The sequence below is a fragment of the Bemisia tabaci genome, chromosome 9 (genome assembly GCF_918797505.1).
Source record: "Bemisia tabaci chromosome 9, PGI_BMITA_v3".
NCBI lineage: Eukaryota > Metazoa > Arthropoda > Insecta > Hemiptera > Aleyrodidae > Bemisia > Bemisia tabaci.
Genome location: NC_092801.1, coordinates 27,321,945 through 27,342,341, shown reverse-complemented (window position 1 = coordinate 27,342,341; position 20,397 = coordinate 27,321,945). Strand labels below are relative to the sequence as shown.

The following is a 20,397-nucleotide window of genomic DNA, read 5'->3' as shown; positions in this document are numbered from 1 at the left end:
CGCATAAGTCCAAAAATGATCCATTTGTCTCACCTAAATATGCGTGTCTGGCGAAATATTTCACGTTGAAAAATGACATTTTCAACAAATATCCTTCGATAAATTAGAAATTTAATCAGAAATATCGTTCTACGATTCTAGGGTTCTAAGGGCTTTCTTGCAATTTCCTCTTCAACGTACACGTACACCCTAAAAATTAAGATGAATACTCTTTGAATCTCTAAAAATCACGGAGATCGGCAGATCCCCCCCCCCCCTCCACCGCCGCCAAGCAAAAAATGTAAAGATAAATGCCACAACTGAAGAAAGCCTACGGTAAGGTGCACAGAAAACGCCTTCAAACACCTCTGCAGCAACCACGCACACGTGAGGGAATAAGCCGATAACCATAACTATACAGGAAATATTAGGAATTGCCGATTTTCGCTACTTTTTAACTTTCGCTCACCCGTGGCAAACAAACTACTCTGAAGATCATGCTGAAATTTGGCATGATGATTTTTCAAGATTCAAAGGCCGTGCCTTTTGGTGTTTGATGTTTCAAAACGTGTTATATCCACGGAGATATGACGTTTTGGAGATTATAAAACAGAGATTAATTTTGCTGTTTTCTTTGAAATTTTTATTTTTCCCTGCCTGTGGCTGAGAAACTACTCCACGGATCATGCTGAAATTTGACATGATGATTCTTCAAAATTCACAGAAGTAGATGAGGAAGAAAGTCTGATGTTTTTGAAGAAGATATCAAGCGCGATACAACGTTTTGAAACATGAGTATTTAGTAAGTTCATGCGACTTTCAATGTTTGCAGAAAAACACCGCAGCTGATCGAATGAAATTTGTTGTGATGATTCAGTAATTTTAGAGAGAGTGCAGTCTTGGTGACTGATGAGTGGTACTCTGCTTGAATTAATCGTCTTAAGAGGTACGACGTTTCAAAAACTTCAGGCTCAGTTTTCTGCGGCTTTCAAACGTTTGCCCGCCGCGGAAGTAAAACCACGTACTTACGTAGAAGAAAGAATACATACAAGTTCATACATACAAGTTCTATACATACAAGTCGCTTTTACAGCGCGCCCGGGCGCTCTGCGACACCTAATCGCCATTCGTGTCTGTCGACCCAGAGGTCATCCTCATCTGGTGAATGTCATCTTGGTAAAAACCACGTACTTACAGGATCAAAATGAAATACGGTCCGATGGTTTCTCGTGTTTGAACTAGAGGTCTAGAGAGTGCCGTTTTTGTGACAATATTTTTGAATTAATTATCAAGTGAGTTTCGGCGTTTCAAAAACACGTGAGTTCCATCAGCTCCTGAACGTCGCTTAGTAAAACTCTCGTGGTAATACTGCTTAGTTTTTATTCGACTCCTCTGCGAAAAAAAATACCCATGTTGGGATGCTCAAGAATTTTTTCCTGAAGTTAATCTGCCGCACAGTGGATCGAGTCAATGAGAGCGGTCAGACATGGAACTTTCGACTGAATCTGCAAATTTTGATGTTTTTTTCGTCACATTTTAAACTTTTAGGAGTGCTTCTAAACGAAAATTTCACGAAGAAACCGATGGAACCACTCTTACAACCTCAAAGTTTTGTACGAAATATGAGCGAAACTTTATAGACATCGGAATGAAAATATGTGGTTTCGCTTTGCGGCCGCGCGGGAATCCTAATGAGAGGATACATCGACGCACTATACTTCTTGGTAAAATAAAAATGAATTTCACCGGAAAAGTGTTGATAACATGCAGGTAAGTATAGGACATTATCATAAATTCCCACACATGTTCAATAGATAATAGATCAATGTGGGTGACCCATCCCCAAAATCTCTCAGAAATCGATTCCTGATCAGAGAAGCGCACATGTGGAGACATCACCGCATATTTGAATTAACGCGCCAATTACACGAAGATTGCGCCATTTGTGCAACTCGCGCATGCGCATTCGGCCATCTTAAACTTTTTGAAAAGTTTGTTTTGATTCGGAGTTATCTCACAAGCTCTCGATAATTATCGACGGAATCCTGAAATCTACACATTAATTTATTTATTTGATTATTATTTAAGTGTACAACTTGACGAAATCTTCACAATGCCGGTTTCCAGCGAGTCTGTAAGTGTGCTTTTCATTTCCACGTCAATCTGATCGAAGTCAAACAAAACAATGAGTGCAGCGTGATCTTAGCGCCAATGCTTCGTTATCGTTTTGTCCCCGTAACGGGAAATTTTATCTTCACCGTCTGATAATTACCGTCTTTTTTTCATATCAATGCCATTTTATAGACCATATTTTCATATTTCATGGATCTCGAAAGTTTAAAACCCCTTAGCTGTTGATAATGAATCAGTTAGCTCTCCCTACTCTTTCCAACGCACCTAGATGTGCTTTGATCTAATCCCTGTCTCTACACTATTTTCAATACGATTTTCACACAAATCTACAAATTGCAATGCAACTCCTTTTCACTATCCTAATGTATGTATCTGTTGCTTTGAATCAAGGGACATAGCCAAGAGCGCACTGATAGCGAAATAGGAAAAATCTGCGTCAACTTTCCGACAGTGCAAACTATCCTGATGTATTTTATCAGAATTGTTTTGAACAACCATTTCTAATCTACGTAACCCTGAATTCCCCTTCTCTGCCGTCGTAAACATGTTTGCTGTAAATTTTATACAGAAATATCCATTTTCCTTCCTTAAGAACCGTACAAGCGGAACATAGTTTTATTGTCCATAAGATTGATTTTGATTTAATTTAGAATGTCTTAATAAATTATCCGGTACCAAATTTTTGTAAATTTTTGGCGAGCTCTTTGTAAAATGTGAATATGAAACTCGTTCAATAATTATTCTGGTTACCCAGTAAAGAATAGCATAGAAGTGATATTTCAATTCCTTTATAAACAAGCAAAAGTATGTAAGACCCTCTATGCTATGAAAGAGGCAACTTAAGTTCTCATTTGGTCGCTGAATAAATGTATTTAAAACTTATCAATGTAAAATTGAGTCCAAATACTATCTTGGTTTTAAGTAGTGCTCCTACCTTTTTGAGCTTTTCTCCTTTTAAATTATGATGCTGCTAATGTTCATCAATCAATTCTTTTAGATCTGCCAAGAATCAAGCCCAGCGGAAGAAACAAATTTTGATCCACACTATGAGCCTATTATCTCCTTACCAGAAGTTAATGTAACCACAATGGAAGAAAATGAAACTGAAATGTTGAAATTGTAAGTATTCGTAGGAATGTATATTTTGTTTAATATTTTCACCATGATACCTCAAAGGAATTTTAAGTTTGCCACCCATCTAAATGAAAGCAGCAATTTTCTCTCTTGCAGAATTGTTGTTGCCTACAATCAAACAACTTAATCAGCCAAAAAACACAGTAAAAGTCAAGTGAAGAAGAGGAAAGGCTGGGGGAAAAAAATTAAACAAAAAATCTGGACACCTCAAAGTACTTTACTACTTAATACCTATAAAACAAAATTGGAAAGAGAGAAAATAAAGAAAAAATTGATCATCAATCTGCTATTACTCCGAACAGAGGCTCAGCTGAAGTTCAGCGAACCTGTCTTGTTTTCCCTTTTTTTCTCTTCTCAACTGCTTTGCGAATTGAAAATGAAGTTTTAGTATTCTTTGCAAAGTCCCAGGTTTTTATTTAATTTTTTTTTTTTTTTTTTTTTTTTTTTTTTTTTTTTTTTTTTTTTTTTATCCAGCTTCTCCCCGGATTAAGTTGCTTTTTACTGTTGTCTAGAATTTTCCAAAAATTTACAAGGTGAATGTCTGGAATTTTTAAAAACTTTCAGTGTATTATTATTGTCAGGTATTTGTTGAATTCTCTTTCTTCTCAATTAACGGCTCATTAAACTTGAGAAATTTTAATTGCAAGAAGTGCTTGAAGGCACTTTACCACCATGGCACGAATACGGCAAGGTCATGTGTCTGTTCACATTTGGACCATCAAAACTGCTATGGAAAACTATGGCCTTGCCGTTAAATGAGTCTTTTGAATTTTAGCATCCCTAAGTAACTACTACTTACATATTTCTTCAGGTTATCAAGTAACTTCTTAGAATCAAAAACTCTTTTCTGCACTTCTGTCTGAAAATTTTTTATGGAGTACATAATACTTTTTCAAATGTTTGAAACACACCGTCTGAGCGGAAAATCAAAAAAAGCTTCTATTGAAAACACAGCACTCAAAAATATATGCCTTCGTCATTATCAATGGTTCTTTTAATTTGTCTTGTTTGATAACTTTTTTCACATGAAGTTTCCTGAGAAAACAAGACTTACAGCTTATCATCAATTGTGAAAGACTAGGTACGATAATAAATAATTTTACAATTCCTACTCTTGATCAATCCATAATTTTGCCGTTTATTTGTATTTTCAGAAGAGCAAAACTATTCCGATATGATTCGAGTTCAGAGCCGCACGAGTGGAAGGAAAGAGGGACGGGTGATGTCAAGTTGCTTCGCCACAAAGAAAAGAACACAGTGCGAGTTGTTATGCGAAGAGATAAAACCTTGAAAATCTGTGCCAATCATTTCAGTAAGTAGAATAAGTTTTTGACTACAAAAATAATTACTTAAAATACAAAAAGAGAAATCAATCACAGAATTGAGTAGCACTAACTATCAAACTTTACATTCAAAAGATATTGAGTTACCTTAAGTTAATGCTAAAACTTAAGAGCTGAAAATAGTGAAGATGGATTTCTGAATATTTTTTCGTCTAACATATCATTGATGCGGATAGTGCTCATCACAATTGAAACAGTTTAAAATCTCTGATTATGTTACATTTTTTCAAAAAAAGTAATCAAAATGTTTCCTTTAAGTTTATGTAATTTTTTAGGAGGAGTGAAAAAAATTCTCAGGAGTATCCAATGTCAACTGTCGCCTATTTTTTTTAAAAAAAAAAAAAAAAAAAAAAAAAAAAAAAAAAAAAAAATATGAGCCGAGGACAACAACGTCGCAATCTGATGTACGCACTATACGACTTTAGCCATCAGTCTATTTTATTCTTACATCAAGATCCTTGCATTAGTTGACGTGTGGAAAGTTTATCGTAATAATTGATCAAATTTTCCTTAATTTGTTGTCTTTGAAATGATGCTTCTTGGTGGCAAAACCAAAAGAAAATGGGTGGGCATTCAAAAGTCACCTCCTCCAGAATGTCGACTCCAGCTGTTGTTTTCCTGGATTTTGATATCTCGAAGTGACCCCATGCGCGCACTGGAAAAGAATTTTGTATCGTTATTAATTTTGCTCCAGGAACAAGCCTTGGTGGAATTTCTGCTTCATAATGTATTTAATAATTCAATTTCCGTTCACATCCCTGTTCTTAGTAGTCGTTGAACTAAAATTTTAAGTGATTTCCTGAAAAACATCAATGTGAAATCTCAATATTTTCCAAACAGTTTCCTTTAATTTGCTGAGTGAGGATAGCAGTTCCAGAATACCCATCTTATTTGGGTTAAAAATTATTTTGACAAATCGATAGCTAAGGTGAAAACATGGGCATCTCAGATTTTGATGTTGTGAGTCTCTGCTTCCAAACCAACCAACAATTTATATTAAATTTTTATGTGAATTTTGTGTGATTTATTTTTTTTTTTTTTTTTTTTTTTTTTTTTTTTTTTTTTTTTTTGTCACTCTTTAAAAATCACCCAAAATTAGGTACAAGGTAAAATTTGGACTAGTTTTCATCAAAGAAAATAAAATGCTATAGGAGATTTTCAAACTTGGTAATTGAGGTGCACATTTTTTGCATCTAGCCACCAAAATGATCGGTAAAACATTCTAAGCGGAGCAATTCCTAGGCCATGTTAGTTTTTATAATGGCCCTGGGTGAACAAGCAATTATTAAACACATTTTTTGAATGATTGAAAAATGTATGTTCCAACAAAAAAGAACTTTTGTCTAATCTTAAAATTATCAGCCTAAATTTACCTTTCTCTTATTTTACTCTCCATCTGTAACAGTTTGAACCTAACCTCCTTTGGGGTCTGGCATTAGATGGACCGATTAAACCAGAATCTTTTCTTCTTCTTCTTTAACAGAGAATGGAACCACTTCGTGCCTTTAAATGCTCTGTGAGTTTACATAAAATCATGAAGAAGTTACCCTTCAAAGCTTCAAGTTTCAGTGTTGCGTTTTTTTCTATTTAAGTAATGAGTCATTAGAGAAAATTAGGCTCTGTAGCTCAGCTGATATTAGTTAAATCCATCCAAATAACAATCTTGTACTTCTTGCATTGTTTGAATTGTACATTATTCAGAAAATAATTTCTTACCACAGTACACTGAGTGAAAGAAACATGTTGTGTGAGTAGAGGCAATGGTGTAAAGATCGTTCTCCTCTTTTTTCACATGAAAATCAGCTGTGATAGTATTTTGTATGCTCGGAGCATTGTGTAGAAACTCAGAATATCTTACTGTGTAACTCCAGTCATTTTGAGGTCCTCCATCGGATATTATCTCAAAATCAATGCTGAAAGATAAAAATTAATAATTGCATATCAAAGGCTTTCCATTTATATAAATTCTCTCTAATTGCATTCCTTTTTTTTTCATTTATTCATAAGATGAATCATGAATGAATGAATTCATCCAAATGCTTTAAAATAAAGATTCAATGGTGGTTGGAACAATAATGACGTTCCCATTCATACAAACTGTAGTACTGGCTACGTAAATCCCTTTTCGAATCAGGCCTCACTCTATAACTAAAGAGTTTGGAATATTTCGCGGCTAATTTATCCCAAAATTTTATGATTGTCTGGTGAAATTGAAAATTAGATAGAAGCTCTGATCATGACCTCCTGCAAAATGCGTAATTCATTAACGTGTAACAAGCGAAATCCAAGGAATTCGTGTGTAAGTAAAATCTCTTCAATGTCGTACTTTCGCGGTTTTTCTCCTCGATTTTTTGTGCCGTTTTACAGTGGTTTTTGCTTACTGGGCTACCATTATCTGTAATCTAACTGCAACTAAAATGTTAGAAAATTTTCATTCATGTTTTATGACGCAAGAAGCGCGATAAAAATAACAACAAAATTAGCCAAAAATAACGTCAAGATCAGCCAAAAAATAACATTGATAAGTTCCATACTCTACTCATGGAGGCCGTACTTACATCCCTTTTTGTACCAGGTCTCATTCCATGATGAAAATAAACTCAGAAAGAGGAACACTTACATAGTAGGATTCAGCGTCTTCATGTTGTTAAAATCTGCAAGGAACTCCCAAACAATAGCTGGGTCTGATAAGGACTGTAGATGCGTGTGCTCTGAAATCTTGAATGTTCTCAAGCGTAAGAGGATATAAATCAGGATGATTCCAACTCCGTATTTTACCAGATTCAACCACCGTAGCCCATTGCGTTTGATAAGTTTGAGCGGCAAGAGTGGAGGTAGGCCCTCTGATTTTACCTTTGCCACACCTGAAGATCCTGGAGACATCTGGAAGAAATATTATAAAGAAACAGGGTTGCCACAGTCAAGGAATACCGGGAAAAGTCAGGGAATTTTAAAAAGTCAGGGAAACCATGTATCTCGATTTGCGATGTTGCAGACTTCCTATCATACTGTGTCTTTTGAATGAAAAACTATCGAATGTCAATCCTGTAAAAGTTCCGTGATTTTTCTTCTTTGTGCGAAGAAAATTCTGTGAAAACTTAAAATAATGATTTCGATTTGTTCTCCTTGAAAAAAAATTAAATCAGAGGAAATTTTAAAACACCACAAATGAGACACTTGGTTTGAAAGTTTCTCCGTCGATTTTATTCCATTTCGTTTGGAATGTAATCAATCTGTACCATCGATCGGTTTTTCTATCAGTGTCTTGCCTAAACTTGGGTCTGAGAGCCAATTTTTGTGAAAGAAGCTGATTTTCTGGCATTCGACCGCAAATCCGCTAAACCAGCATTTTCCGCCAAAATCGACGTAAATCCCATATTTCGGCCAGTATTAGACCCGAGAAGAGGTCGAAAGGGGCCAAATCATGACGTATTCCAAAAAATATTGACCTTCAATGAGTGAAAACCCAGTTCAAGGTGGGCCCAAAAACGGCCCCTATCGATACCCCTCCGTTGCGAGTTTTGAATCTTTCTTTTTTAACAGCTAATTCTCCTGGGGGAAGTTTTTGTAAAGCATCAGTTTTAGTGAGGCAATAAATTCGTTCTAAATTAGACGATTTCGAAGCTCCGCCCCCAGTCGGCCGTGATGCAGCTTTGCTCGCTATCTTGCTCAGCTGAGATAAATACATCCTGCTTTATCCATCTCGTGAGAGCTGGCTGCACTGAGGAAAAGTTTTCCTGGTTTCTGCAGCAAGCACGATTTCAAGATCGATTGGCGAATCTATTATTTGTCATGCAGAGAGTGTCAAACAGCAGGGTATTTAGCATCAGGATTTTCCCGATTTTCCCGATTCTATCAGGACTGGAGGTCAATCAGGATCTAATCCCGATTTCATCAGGATTTTAGGAAAAATCGGTCGTAAAATCAAGATTTGAGAAAAGTCGGCCATCCTAAATTCTAGAGTTCTACTTTCGCATACGCTTATGCAAAAATTTTAATTTTTCTCCGCAAAAAATAAGGATTTGGAAAAATTATGAAATCAGGATTTAGCAGTCAAAAATCAGGAAAAATCAGGATTTCCCCAAATGAAAGAAAAACTAGACACCCTGAAAAGGGTTGCCACGGTCAGGGAATACCGGCAAATGTCAGGAAATTCTCAAAAGTCAGGGAAAATGACGAAAATATCCGGGGAAAATCGTCAAATCACCTTCATTTGCTTTCTTGAGTGGGCTGAACGTCTCGGAATTTTTTGCTTCATGCCTTCGTAATTTATCTATGGCTCTTTTTCAATTTGATCAACCACTTGAACCGTCCTATTTTCGTGCAAAGATGCCCAATGGATCGAGTCAATTAAAGAGGTCGGACATGAAATTTTTAACTAAAACTGCAAATTGTGATAGTTAGTCGTCAAATTTTAAATCTTTGAGCGGTGATTTTTATAGAAAATTTTACAAGAAAATCAATGGAACCATTGAAAGCCTCGAAATTTTGTAAAATGGAGTTATGAGCTTTGAAAGTTTCAAAGTTTTGTCCGACTTTTCCCATTGGCTCGACCACTGTGCGACGACACGACGTATGAATGCAATGAGCGACACATTTTGTCATCACAAGCGAGACAATTCAAGTCGCTCCGACTTTTCAATCGGCAAATTCTGCATGCAACTATTCGTATTCTCGGGAGGTCCGTATTGCATACGCTAAAAATTGCAGGCGCTCTGCCTTTCTTGAGCATAACGTGTGACTTCCCTTGTTGGTTCCCAAGGGTTTTTTACGTTGCATTTAAAATCGCGTCTATCAACAAATCTTAGAAATTCAGATGAGTCGTGCCACATCACAGCGTTGCCAAATGTGGCAAATCGCGGACATTTTAGCGGTATTCATTGTGCCGCGATGTTTTTGTGGAAATGTTTTTGGTGAAAAATTTGCGCCCTTTGGCAACGCCATTGTGATGCAGCACAACTCATCCGAATCTCGGAGTTTATGTTAAACGCGATCGTAAATGGAACGGTTTTAACAGAAAGGAACCAAGCCACATCAGCTATTCCCAAATTTAAGTGGGCAATTTAATCTTTTATGAAAGAACGATCGTGCGGATTCGTCAGAAAATTTTAAGAAATTTGCTTCGTACTATGGAGAAAATTCACTGAAATTTGCACGAAAATCCGCATTATGTTATGGTGTCTAAGTAACGAGAAAATGTTTACCACCCAGAAGGTTGACCACTTGAATACTGTGCATTTCTTATGGGACAGTTCCTTTTCAATCGAAGTAACCTCCATTCCAAACTCATGTTCAAACGGGTTTGTGAGGGAAATTAAAAAAAAAAGTGTCCTGATCACTAATATCATAACAATATTTGAAAAATTAGAAAGTCGATTTTCGATTTTTGTCCATGGAATTCCGCACTGTGGACGATCGCAGCCATACGTTGTGCCTAAGACAGCCTGAGCGCCTGCAATCTTTTGTGTATGCAACGCGGACATCCCGCGAACACGAATAGTTGCATCCAAACCTAGCCATTGGAAAAGGAGCGCTTCCAATTGTTTCCGCTTGTTTTAACAATGTATCACTCATTGCATTCGGATGATGTAGTTGAATAAAAATAAGTAGGTTAAAGTATTTAATGAATATTTTATCCAATCGAAAAAAAAGGAATGAGTAACTTACTAAACTTAGTCTATGACCTCGAGTTTTATTTCGAAAAAATCGCGATTAATTGTCGGGCGATAAAAGCGCGATTTTATCGCGATAAGATCGAGGATAATCGCTCAGATCTTGATGATCCTGAAGATATACAGCGATTTTTCCGTTGAGAAATGCTACTTGGGTTAAGGCACATTTTATTTTTTTTTTTTTTTACTTAATCACTTAATTACCGTGAAACTCACCACTAACACGTCTGTTGATCCGCTCGTGAATCCTTACTCATTGTTTGTTCCACAAAGAAATTAACTCTAGATAATCTGAAAAGATTCACTCCACTATTATTATTGTGAAGAAAATCCTTTGTCTTCCCGTTCTAAAAATTACAATAATATATAATATATAATGATAATAAAATTATAATGATTGGCAGTGCCGCCCGTTAAAAGAATACGAATTCGACTGCTTAACGCGTGGAGCGAGCAGACAGGTCCCCTGATTGTGAATGGTCAACACAAACTGATATGACGCCATGTCACTTCGGAGCTGTATCATTCCAGTGCCCAAGCGTCAGTCATCGGCCATCGATTTTCTCTCGTTTGAAGCTATGGTGAAGAATCGATTTTTAAGGCGTAGCCAACGCACTGACAATCGATACTTTCGCACAGGTTTAAATGGCAGATCAATCGATTCATAGCAAAGCACGACCAGCGGCGGCGAAGCGCACAGTACCAGCTATCGATGTTTTCCCATTTGAAGCCATGGCAAAGAATCGATTATTAAGGAATACCCCAATTATCGATCCTTCCTCGTAGGTTCAAATGACAGATAATTCAATTCATCGTATCGCACGACGAGCATTGTGAATAATCGGCTATCGATATTTCCTATTTGATGCTATGGTAAAGAATCGATTTTGTGGATAATCGATTCTTCACCAAAGCTCTAATTGGATGAATTGCACATCAAGCGATTTATCGCACAGCATGTCTTCTCGCTGCATCACAAATCAGTCGGGTCAGCGTAAAGCGTCGGATATGTGCAAAGTTACCAAATTGGGAAATTAAATGTAGATATTTTACATGTGATTAAATGTGGGAAAGTGCTGATTTTTCAGCACTACCTGGCAACTCTGCCTGTGCAGGATTTAGAACAAGCCTGACGTTTCCTTCTCTTCTCGGGAATGGGGAGTGTTTGTATTAAAAATCATTATATTAGTGTCGAACTGAATCTATTTGAGTACATTATTTCTGAATGTTAGGCCCCGAATGTCCTTTTTAACTTTCAAATGATTCCCGGGAGGTTTATTTCTGTACGAAGTCACGAGGCGATTGCAATGGTGTCAAGGGAATTCGAATTAGCCATCTTCTCCCATTTTCTGGTGTTATACTTGATGCTGCCGTGCTAAGGGAAAACACCTTACAAACCGTCCGACGTTGCAAAATTTTTTTGATGAAACGCGCATTTTCGAGAAAACTTATGAATATTTTTTTCCAATTTTTCCGTTAATTTTGTTCACAATTTAATCTCAAGATTTCGCAAATTGCAAAGAAAAATATTCACGAATTCCCTAAAAATAAATATTTTATCGGAGAAAATTTGGCAACTCTCGAATGTTCATTAGGCGTTTTTCCTTAGCGCGGCAGAATGGGTCAGCGGCACCCATTTTGAATTCATTTCCTGAAATCAAGGATGGAACTAATTTCTCGGAATTTTTCAGATTTTTTCAAACCCTAAATCCCAAGTAGCATTTTTTAACGGAAAAATCGCGTTATTTTGAAATTAAGCTGCGATGTTTTTTGCTGAAAAACTATTTTGTATGCCTACAAAAATTTCTTGCCATTGACCCATAACCGTTGCTTTTCAGCATTTTTCATCGTCGTTCGAAAATTTCGTCGAACACAATTAATAGACAGGGTTTTGGTGGTCTGGGAAACGTAGAATCAAAGATTCAGGGACTTTACGGCGACCTGGGAGTCAGGGAATTCGCGAAGGAAATGTCAAAGAATTTTGGAAGTAATGCAGCCTAGCAACTTCGGCCGGCGCACGGTGGATCGAATAGGAGAGGTCGGACAAAATTTGGAAACTTCAAATGCCTAAAACTCCGCTATACAAAATTTTGAGGTTCCAAAAGTGGTTTCATTGGTTTCCTCGTGAAATTTTTTATTTGAAGCACCCATTGAACTGTAAAATGTGACGAAATAAACGTTAAAATTGCATTTTCCATAATTTGAATTGCTGAAAGTGGAAATTTTGTCTAAATTCTGGCAAAAGTCAGCCTAATCCAAAGAAAAATAATAACATTGAATGTTTAGATCAGTAATCAGGGAAAGTCAAGGAAAAGCAATGGAAGTCATGGCTTTGGGATCCGACCAGATCACCGGTTCTTCTTGGGTCAAGAAAATCAAGGTTTGCAAGGAACTTAGGTGAATCCAGGGCCGGATTCACCTACTTGCCGCCCATGGGCCGCCTATATTTTGCCGCCCCCTTCTCATTCGTTTTGAAACTCGATAAAAACCATAAAATGAACGTGCCAGCGGGGGAGGGGTGCATAAGACGCATTTACTCGTGTTGAAACCATTTTTTGGGAAAGCCCTGTCAACAATACTAACAAAAGTTCACGGAACTTTGCGCGAAAGTTAAGTTCCGTAAACCTATCTCTGTGTGGACAAGGCTTTTCATTCATAAGAAATGAACGAAAAAATTATGAAAGAACAAACATAAATGTGGTTTAATAATTTTAACTTCCGCCGCCGCGCCGCGCAGACCGCACCGTGTTGGACACAATGCGTGAAGTATTCACGCAGTCTTGTAGGCGCTATGCGTTTCACGCTGACCGCACTGTGTTTGGCGCAATGCGTGAAGTATTCATGCATTCTTGTAGGCGCTGTCCGTTTCACGCTGATCGCAATGACCGCACTGTGTTTGATGCAATGTGTGAAGTATTCGTGCAATCTTGTAGGCGCTAATATGTGTTACATGCCGATCGCCGCGCCGAGGGCTTCTCCTTTTCATTTCAAGTCCTCGTTATCATTTCTCTCTTAGTCGCGCCGTTCCAGGCCAAATTGCGTGTTTGGTTTCTCTCGTAACTGGAATTATTGAGGGTGCTGTCTCTTGTATCACTAAGGGACGACAAAATTTGAAATCACTATACTCTCAGGAGATGAGAGATTTTGTCGCCTTTTCTCGTTTGTATTTTTGTTTTTATAAATCCGATTTTTTTTTATACCTACACTTTAGAAAATTGCAAATTTTTGCCGCCCCTGAGATTTGCCGCCATGGGCCGCGGCCCATGTGGCCACCCCCTTAATCCGGCCCTGGGTGAATCATGTTACATTATTTTATTCTTTTCAAAAATGAATAATATTTTGATTGATGTGTTTCTAGTCACGCCGAGTATGGAGCTGAAACCAAACTGTGGTAGTGATCGCGCTTGGGTCTGGTCGGTCCGAGCCGATTATGCCGATGAAGTAATGTGCCCTGAGCTGTTAGCCATTCGATTTGCCAATGCAGAAAGTAAGTAGCATTTTCTTTTAATTTCCACTCACAAGATCAGTAGAAATGTAGAAGCTTCTCAAAAAAAAAAAAAGAAAAAAAAAGCCTACAATTTTATGAGTCCCGAAAATTTAAAAGATGTATTTTCTGTGTCCTACTATAAAATAGTCTTGTTTATATTTTTTCGTTTTTAGCTTGCTTTCTTGTATTATTATTACCTAAAATTTATGTTTATTTTTATTTCTCTTCCTAACCATTTTTTTTCTTATGTAATATTGTCGGTTACATGATAAGTAAAAATTTTTAAAGACCTGTAAGGTCTAAAAATGTGATGTAATATAACCATACTTCTGTTACAAATAAAAAAAAATCAAGCTTACTCAAACTCTCACATTGACCTGCCTTCTTTTAGAGCCAGGCCTCCAACTTCACATCTTCAAGCCTAATAACATCTGAAGTATGTGAGAATTCTTGCCAGGATTTTACTGCTTTGTGATAGCACAAGGTTTCCAGTGGAGGGGAATATGCAATGCATTAAAGTTTGCAGAGCAAACCATGTAAAACGCAAGGAATTAGGGAGTAAATTTTGAAGAAATAGGAAATCTGGCCTCTTAATTGTTTATATGGTCAAATCTGTCGTTTTCTCGATTTAAATACATGGTCCTGGTAGGAAAGACAAAGAGTTCAGGATTCGGATAACGTATTCAATACTGACAGTAGCTCTCAACTCAAGTGGACTGGGTGCATTTGACAATAAAGAACTATTAGTTCTGGTTCATTCATATAAAAGTATAAAACCATGTATCTGCGTACAGAAGAGATCAGGAACAGATGTTGTTTCTATAATGGACAAAAAATAGTGTATGGTTCCTTTTTGCAAAATTTAATCCAATTGTCTTATAACTATGGCGCACCACCTTTGAAGGATTTTATTTTTCTCCTTCTTCTTTTTACTATTAAATTTTAACACAGTTTATTTATTTTTTTGTCTTTCAGATGCCAAAAAATGGTACACCACGTTTGAAGAAGCGAAGCAAATAGTTGCCACTCAGTGCGACCTTTATAACAAATCACTGGAAGGTAAATTATTTCCATCCATTATTCTTCAATTATTTCTCCATTATTCCATTATCTTTTTTCCCTTTTTTCTTTTTCTGTTGGTTTCTCTCTTTTTTTCCCCAGTTTTGTAAAATTTAACTTGACGGATCAAACTGGAGGAAGCGTAACTACATCAGATCTTTGATTTTCTCTTTTGTTATTTTTTTTAAACAGAAAACTGAGCTACTAGAATTTTTGTGAGTACATTCTTTTTAATTTATGGTAAATCCACGGAAAGTTTAAAGTTGTAAAGTAGTTTAGTTTTCTGGTATTAATAATAATAAAAAAAAAAACATGGGAGAAAATCAAGTAACATATAATGCAGTCAGATAGGTTGATTCTGGTTAAAGCCAGCAAATTCATAACAGTCAAGTTAAGCACTGAGGAAAGTGCGCTCTGTCAGTGTGAAAATGAACAGAACTGTTTGCATATTTTTATCTGAATGTAATACATATTGATAAGTGTTAACTGTCAAAAATATCAAGTCCGTTTTTTTGAACCCAACTTAAATTGCAGCCCCAACCCAGCTTAATTGCATTTCATGTTGCCCAATTTTTCATCTTGTTTCATTTTTTTAAACTACTCAATCCCTTTAAATTTCCTTTGAATTTAGGATTAATTTGCTTTAATCTGTCAAATAGACCATCAGACAAGGTATGAATTGAAGCATTCTGACATTTGGCTCTGCTTCAAAATTTCACGCAGAACGCAATTTGCACGACACAAGTGACTGAAATTAATGCCCAACCAAGATATCATTGTTTTTATTTAGCATTGGTCATGAATAATTTGAACCTCTTGCTCGCATGAAAAACCATAGTCTACTTAAATCAAATCGCAAACTACAATGCTTTTGGCAGGCTTTTCAATAAGCAGTGTTCTTTCCCTGCCCTGTATTGTTAAAAGTTAAATAATGTGCAATATCTGATAGTGAGCCAAATCACCGATATTGAGGTTGTCATATTTTCCTACTGGGACGACTGTCATGGTAACGTTTGAGGTGCGATTTAACTCAAGAAGATTATGGTGTTTCCATGAGTGGAACGTCTAAATTGATGCTTCGAAAAACGTTGATCTTTGTCAGGAGTTACTTTCAGTACTTTTTGTTGTTAGGCCTTGTCTCCACGGGACGTTTTCATGGGATTTGTCCCAAGTTCGAATCGCAGGAATAAAACTTCTGGGATTTTTCCCAGTTACTGTCTCCACGGGACGGGGCTCATACAGTCCTGCGACTAGTTTGCACGGGAAGATAAATTAGTTAAAGTCGAGTATTTAACCGGGATTAAAATAATAATTGCACTCAATTGATAATTAGACACATTATTTTAACTAAACAAACACGAACAAATGTAGTAATGAATAAAATATTGCAAATTCGTTTTCACTTCTTCTTCTTCTCTCAGTGGGTCCAAGGGTTGCAAGTACCATACTTGGTACTGGGAAAAATATTGATTAACTCAATATTTTTCCCAACTTCGTAAGTGGGATTTTTCCCTGGGACAAATCTCGTGAAACGGCTCGTGGAGACAAGGCCTTAAAATCAAGCTCTTTGTCAATATTTGATGAGAAATCATGTATCATAATGCCTAAATGTGGCACGTTGTCTAGTGGTCTATTAGTCTCCCTTCAAAAATGTAAAATGCCACAGAGAATCTGCAATGTTGCAGGCAGGAAGTTTTGCTGTGAATATGCGTGCATGTAAATTGAGCATTATTTTCACCTAATTTTTTTTTCATTCTAGAACTGATCAATCAAGACGAGGCCAACAGCGGAGACAGCAGTGATGACACAAGCGACTCGCTAAGCGATGATGATGGGAGCGATGAGAAAACCAAACCAGCAGAAGAATCTAAAGATACTGACGACAAGTGTGATCCAGACCTCAATCAAGCAGTAGAAAACCTTCGAATAGACTCCAAAACTGATAAAGCTGAAGATTCTAAAGTGTCTGAATCCCAAGTTTCAGAACCTAAGGCGGACGTTTAATCTTCCTACTTTTGCTTTCTCCGTGATCCCACTTTTTCTAAGTTAAGAGGCTAGTGATGTTTGCATTTTTACTCAATCTTCTTAATTTCAAGCAAAGCTTCTCTTTCTGTAATAAGTTTTTGTTTAGAATATTTTTAGAATTTTTCTAGAGTTTCCAATGTTTCCTTTTTTCTCAGATTTCTTCCTAATATCATTGAGAAAACTCTGAATTATTTTAGCTCCCATCCACAGGCCATTTGAACAGCTTCGAAGTAAAGGAATAATTTTTTTCCATCCTAGAGTTTATAATAAAGACAATTCACATCAACAACAGTAAGTTAAGGATTTCTTTCCTTTTTTAAGAAATCAATATCCGTATGGTCCAAATTGGCCAGTGATTACCCCTCCATTTGAATGGTGTTAATATCTTGCCATGAATCCATTTTAGTGCTTTTTGTGTTGTCTCAATGTAAGGTTGCAAACTCTAATATCAAGCTTTATTTAATTCTGTATCTCTTATCCCAGTCTCGCAACAAAGCAAATACTTCATTGTCTAATTTGATTCTCCAAAAAAAAAGTTATATCAAGTACCAGAAAAAATGTCTGGACTCCTCTGAAGCTGTTCAGCCTTGGACTTGGGCTTATAACCTCCAAATTCTATCACTCTCTGCGCTATGGTCATCGCTAAATAAGTTCAAACACTCAAGGAGTGGAATAGAAAATCCGTTATCTTGATTCTTGTATTTACTTATTCCGCTGAACAGAGGATGACAGATCTTCTGTCGCAGTCCAAAAGTGTTTAAACGTATTTGGCGGAGTATCATCTGTGTAAGTTCTTCCAATAATTTTTTGACCACTAGAGGCTGCCTTGAAAAGCTGTCTCGCAGACGAAGGAGCACATCTGGATTGCGCTGCTTCAGTGTTGCCCACTTACATTTTATTTTTTCATAAGAGGACTTTCGTATGAATTTTTCTGAAAATTTCTAGGGATTTTTCTTTATCTCTAAGAGATCAAACTCTGGAAAAATAAAATGTTCGTAGAAATACTGAAACAGCCCAGATTTTTCCTCGTGCGGGAGATGACAAAATGTACGTAAATGAATTTTGCATCGTCTGTGGAGGGAAAAAATAATGAGGAAACGAGTATTTGTATTTCCACAGTCAAATTTAAAATTTTTAACGATCAAAAAATGCATTTTACATACTTCAGAGTGTTCATGAGTAGGAAACAGCACCTGCATTTTTCAAACTTCAATGAGCTTAAAATTATTTTTGATTAATACTCAGCTCGTTCTAAAATTGATGATTCATACTCTTCGAATTATTTCACACCTCTTCAGTCATGCAAATCATTTTCAAATGACTGAAAAACCAAAAATTTTCCTTCGCGACTTTTGTAATGACTTTGCATTTTTCCTCAAACTACGGTGGGCCTCTAGGCAAGGTATTACAGGACAAAGATTTTAAAGACTCGAGATTTTAAAGGGATATCAAGTGACATTTTTCTCTAATTCAGACCTTGTCTAGTTGCCCATACTGTTTTTGGCTCCTACTATTTCGTCATTTCTCCCACGAAAGAATCTACATTCAGTTCAATAATACCAAATTCCCCCAATTTATTTTTACGAGGAGAGTTTTGGACAATTCTGACCGAAAATTTCACTGATTTTTCTCCTGATCTCACGCAAAAAGCAGTCAAATTTTAAATAAAAATTGTACTGGCTTATTCTTGTAAAAAAATTGAATTGTTGGAGACAATTTTGCATCCTCGGAATGGAGTTACGTTCCTTCGTCCGCGAACAATGAATTTTTTTCAATTCCTTTTTTTACTCCTCAGTCATTTAATCTAATAATTTGACCGTAAGAATGTGCTCTGATTGATGAATTCTGAGATTAGCGATTCTTCTCTGGAATCTAATTGTGGCATTTTGTGAGTAAGCAATTTTGATTTCCTCCTTGAGAGTAATTTTACTTGCGTTGTTTCTGATCTTCACTTCTAGTGTAGCTTCTCCAACTATTGTTAATGAGAAAATAACATTTTAGGTTACAAATGCATTACGTTGCATTCTAAAGACTTCATGTAAAGTCACAATCGTTTTTTCGAATGAAATTTTAAGATAAGGTGCAAAATTATCCGTAAATGAGACTATGTCTTCAATCACGTATGAAGTTATGTGCCATAAGGAAAGTGATTCACTTAAGAATGTAAATTGATTTTCTGAGTGTCTACACGGTTAGGGAAAATATTTCTCTCGGGCCAATGAAAATGCAAGAAAGAACTTTCATCAAAATTACCAGAATCCCCCCATCATCCCTGATGTCTCTCTATCAAGTTTTTGAAATTGGCTGAACAAATATTTCACTAAATTATAACTTGGATGAGGTAGATCGAAAAGTGCAAAACTAAATAATTATCGTTGAACAAACCTCTTTCGATGCATATTGGTCGATCGATAATCGGAAAGGTCCAAGAATGTTTTCCTTCAATGTTGTGAACACTCGGTATTTCCACTATAGCCACTTAATGTCCACTGACTGGTCTTCATATCATCAATTTCAGTTGTTTAAAGTACCATAAGCTTTGATATTTAATCGTCCTAACCAGTTTTCTAGCTGTTTGCAAGTGGTATTCAATAATGGCCCAAATCAGTTTAGGAGTAGGGATTTGATGTCAGCAACGAAAAATCCTGGCGATTTGACGAAAAAATGGTTGGCTCTTTATTCAGTCACTCTTTTCTTTTATACCTGTTGTATTTTATTGAAATATTGATCTTAGATTAAAGTTACCTTCCTTTTAATTTCTCCCAGAGACCGTATCAAAAACATCTAAATTTTGGAATTCAAGTGGCGCTGAATTTCTATGCGTTTACCAGAGTCTCTTTTTCCCAAACTAGCAGGGAAAACAATTACGATTTAAATGTGTGATAATTTTAAAACTGTTGTAAATACTAATCAAATAATTTCTCATTTTATTTTGTGCCTTATCGTCTCAATTCATTGGTTTTGGAAGAAAGCTTAAGACAAACGTAAAGGCTCTTTTGAGGAAATCCACCCAGGTGATTTCGAGAGGAAATCATCGTTCTATGGTACCCATCACATTTTATTTTACTTTAAGGCAACCTTTAAAGTGTTTATTTTTATCCTGTGACTAGTAATAGTTGATATTTAAATAGATTTTGAATAAGTATCCACTTTGTCTTATTAATTTTACCTTCTTGCTAATCTTGGACGGGGATGAAATAATACCCTGGCGAAGCTTTTTCAGGCCGTATCTACAGGTCTGGAAACTTGGCATCTACAGGGAATTCCGTCTGGTCAGGGGAATGTAAGGGAATATCCTGGAAAAGACTTGAAATTTGAAATTTGAAGAATCCTCCACTGTTCTCAGAATCAAATGAATTCTCAGTGCTCTAAGGTACCCTGTGAACTCATCTGCCGTGCAGAGGAAGAACACCGTATGAACTTTCGAGAGTTGCCAAATTACCTGTGATAAAATGTTTATTTTTCAGAAAAGTTATGACAACTCCTTGAAGTTTTCAGGAACTAAGGTGATGTAACGAACAAAATGATCTGAAAAATAGGGAGGAAAATATTCATACATTTACCA

General features: G+C 36.5%; 2 protein-coding genes across 2 annotated transcripts; one reads left to right on the top strand and one right to left on the bottom strand.

The window, feature by feature from the left end:
• Positions 1–1,953: 1,953 nt before the first annotated feature.
• On the top strand, positions 1,954–19,981 carry LOC109040375 (ran-specific GTPase-activating protein). The gene is made up of 6 exons (XM_019056306.2): positions 1,954–2,113; positions 3,110–3,231; positions 4,401–4,558; positions 13,620–13,748; positions 14,724–14,807; positions 16,567–19,981. The coding sequence occupies exons 1-6, from the start codon at positions 2,093–2,095 to the stop codon at positions 16,809–16,811; spliced, it is 759 nt and encodes a 252-aa protein (XP_018911851.2). The 5' UTR covers positions 1,954–2,092; the 3' UTR covers positions 16,812–19,981.
• LOC109040376 (uncharacterized) lies at positions 4,511–10,767 on the bottom strand. The gene is made up of 4 exons (XM_019056307.2): positions 10,478–10,767; positions 7,210–7,472; positions 6,306–6,502; positions 4,511–5,244 (listed from the first exon to the last, which is right to left on the bottom strand). Exons 2-4 carry the CDS (start codon positions 7,470–7,472, stop codon positions 5,039–5,041), a joined length of 666 nt encoding a protein of 221 aa, XP_018911852.2. The 5' UTR covers positions 10,478–10,767; the 3' UTR covers positions 4,511–5,038.
• Positions 19,982–20,397: the final 416 nt, after the last annotated feature.

Bases quoted from the DNA above. Each gene is read 5' to 3' on its own strand.
- LOC109040375 (XM_019056306.2), top strand. From the start codon at position 2,093: ATGCCGGTTTCCAGCGAGTCT. The intron at 2,114-3,109 runs GTAAGTGTGCTT...CAATTCTTTTAG, and splicing joins TGCCGGTTTCCAGCGAGTCT to ATCTGCCAAGAATCAAGCCC. The intron at 3,232-4,400 runs GTAAGTATTCGT...TTGTATTTTCAG, and splicing joins GAAACTGAAATGTTGAAATT to AAGAGCAAAACTATTCCGAT.
- LOC109040376 (XM_019056307.2), bottom strand. From the start codon at position 7,472: ATGTCTCCAGGATCTTCAGGTGTGGCAAAGGTAAAATCAGAGGGCCTA. The intron at 6,503-7,209 runs GTAAGTGTTCCT...TTTATCTTTCAG, and splicing joins AAGACGCTGAATCCTACTAT to CATTGATTTTGAGATAATAT. The intron at 5,245-6,305 runs GTAAGAAATTAT...ATTCTTTTCCAG, and splicing joins CTTTCACTCAGTGTACTGTG to TGCGCGCATGGGGTCACTTC.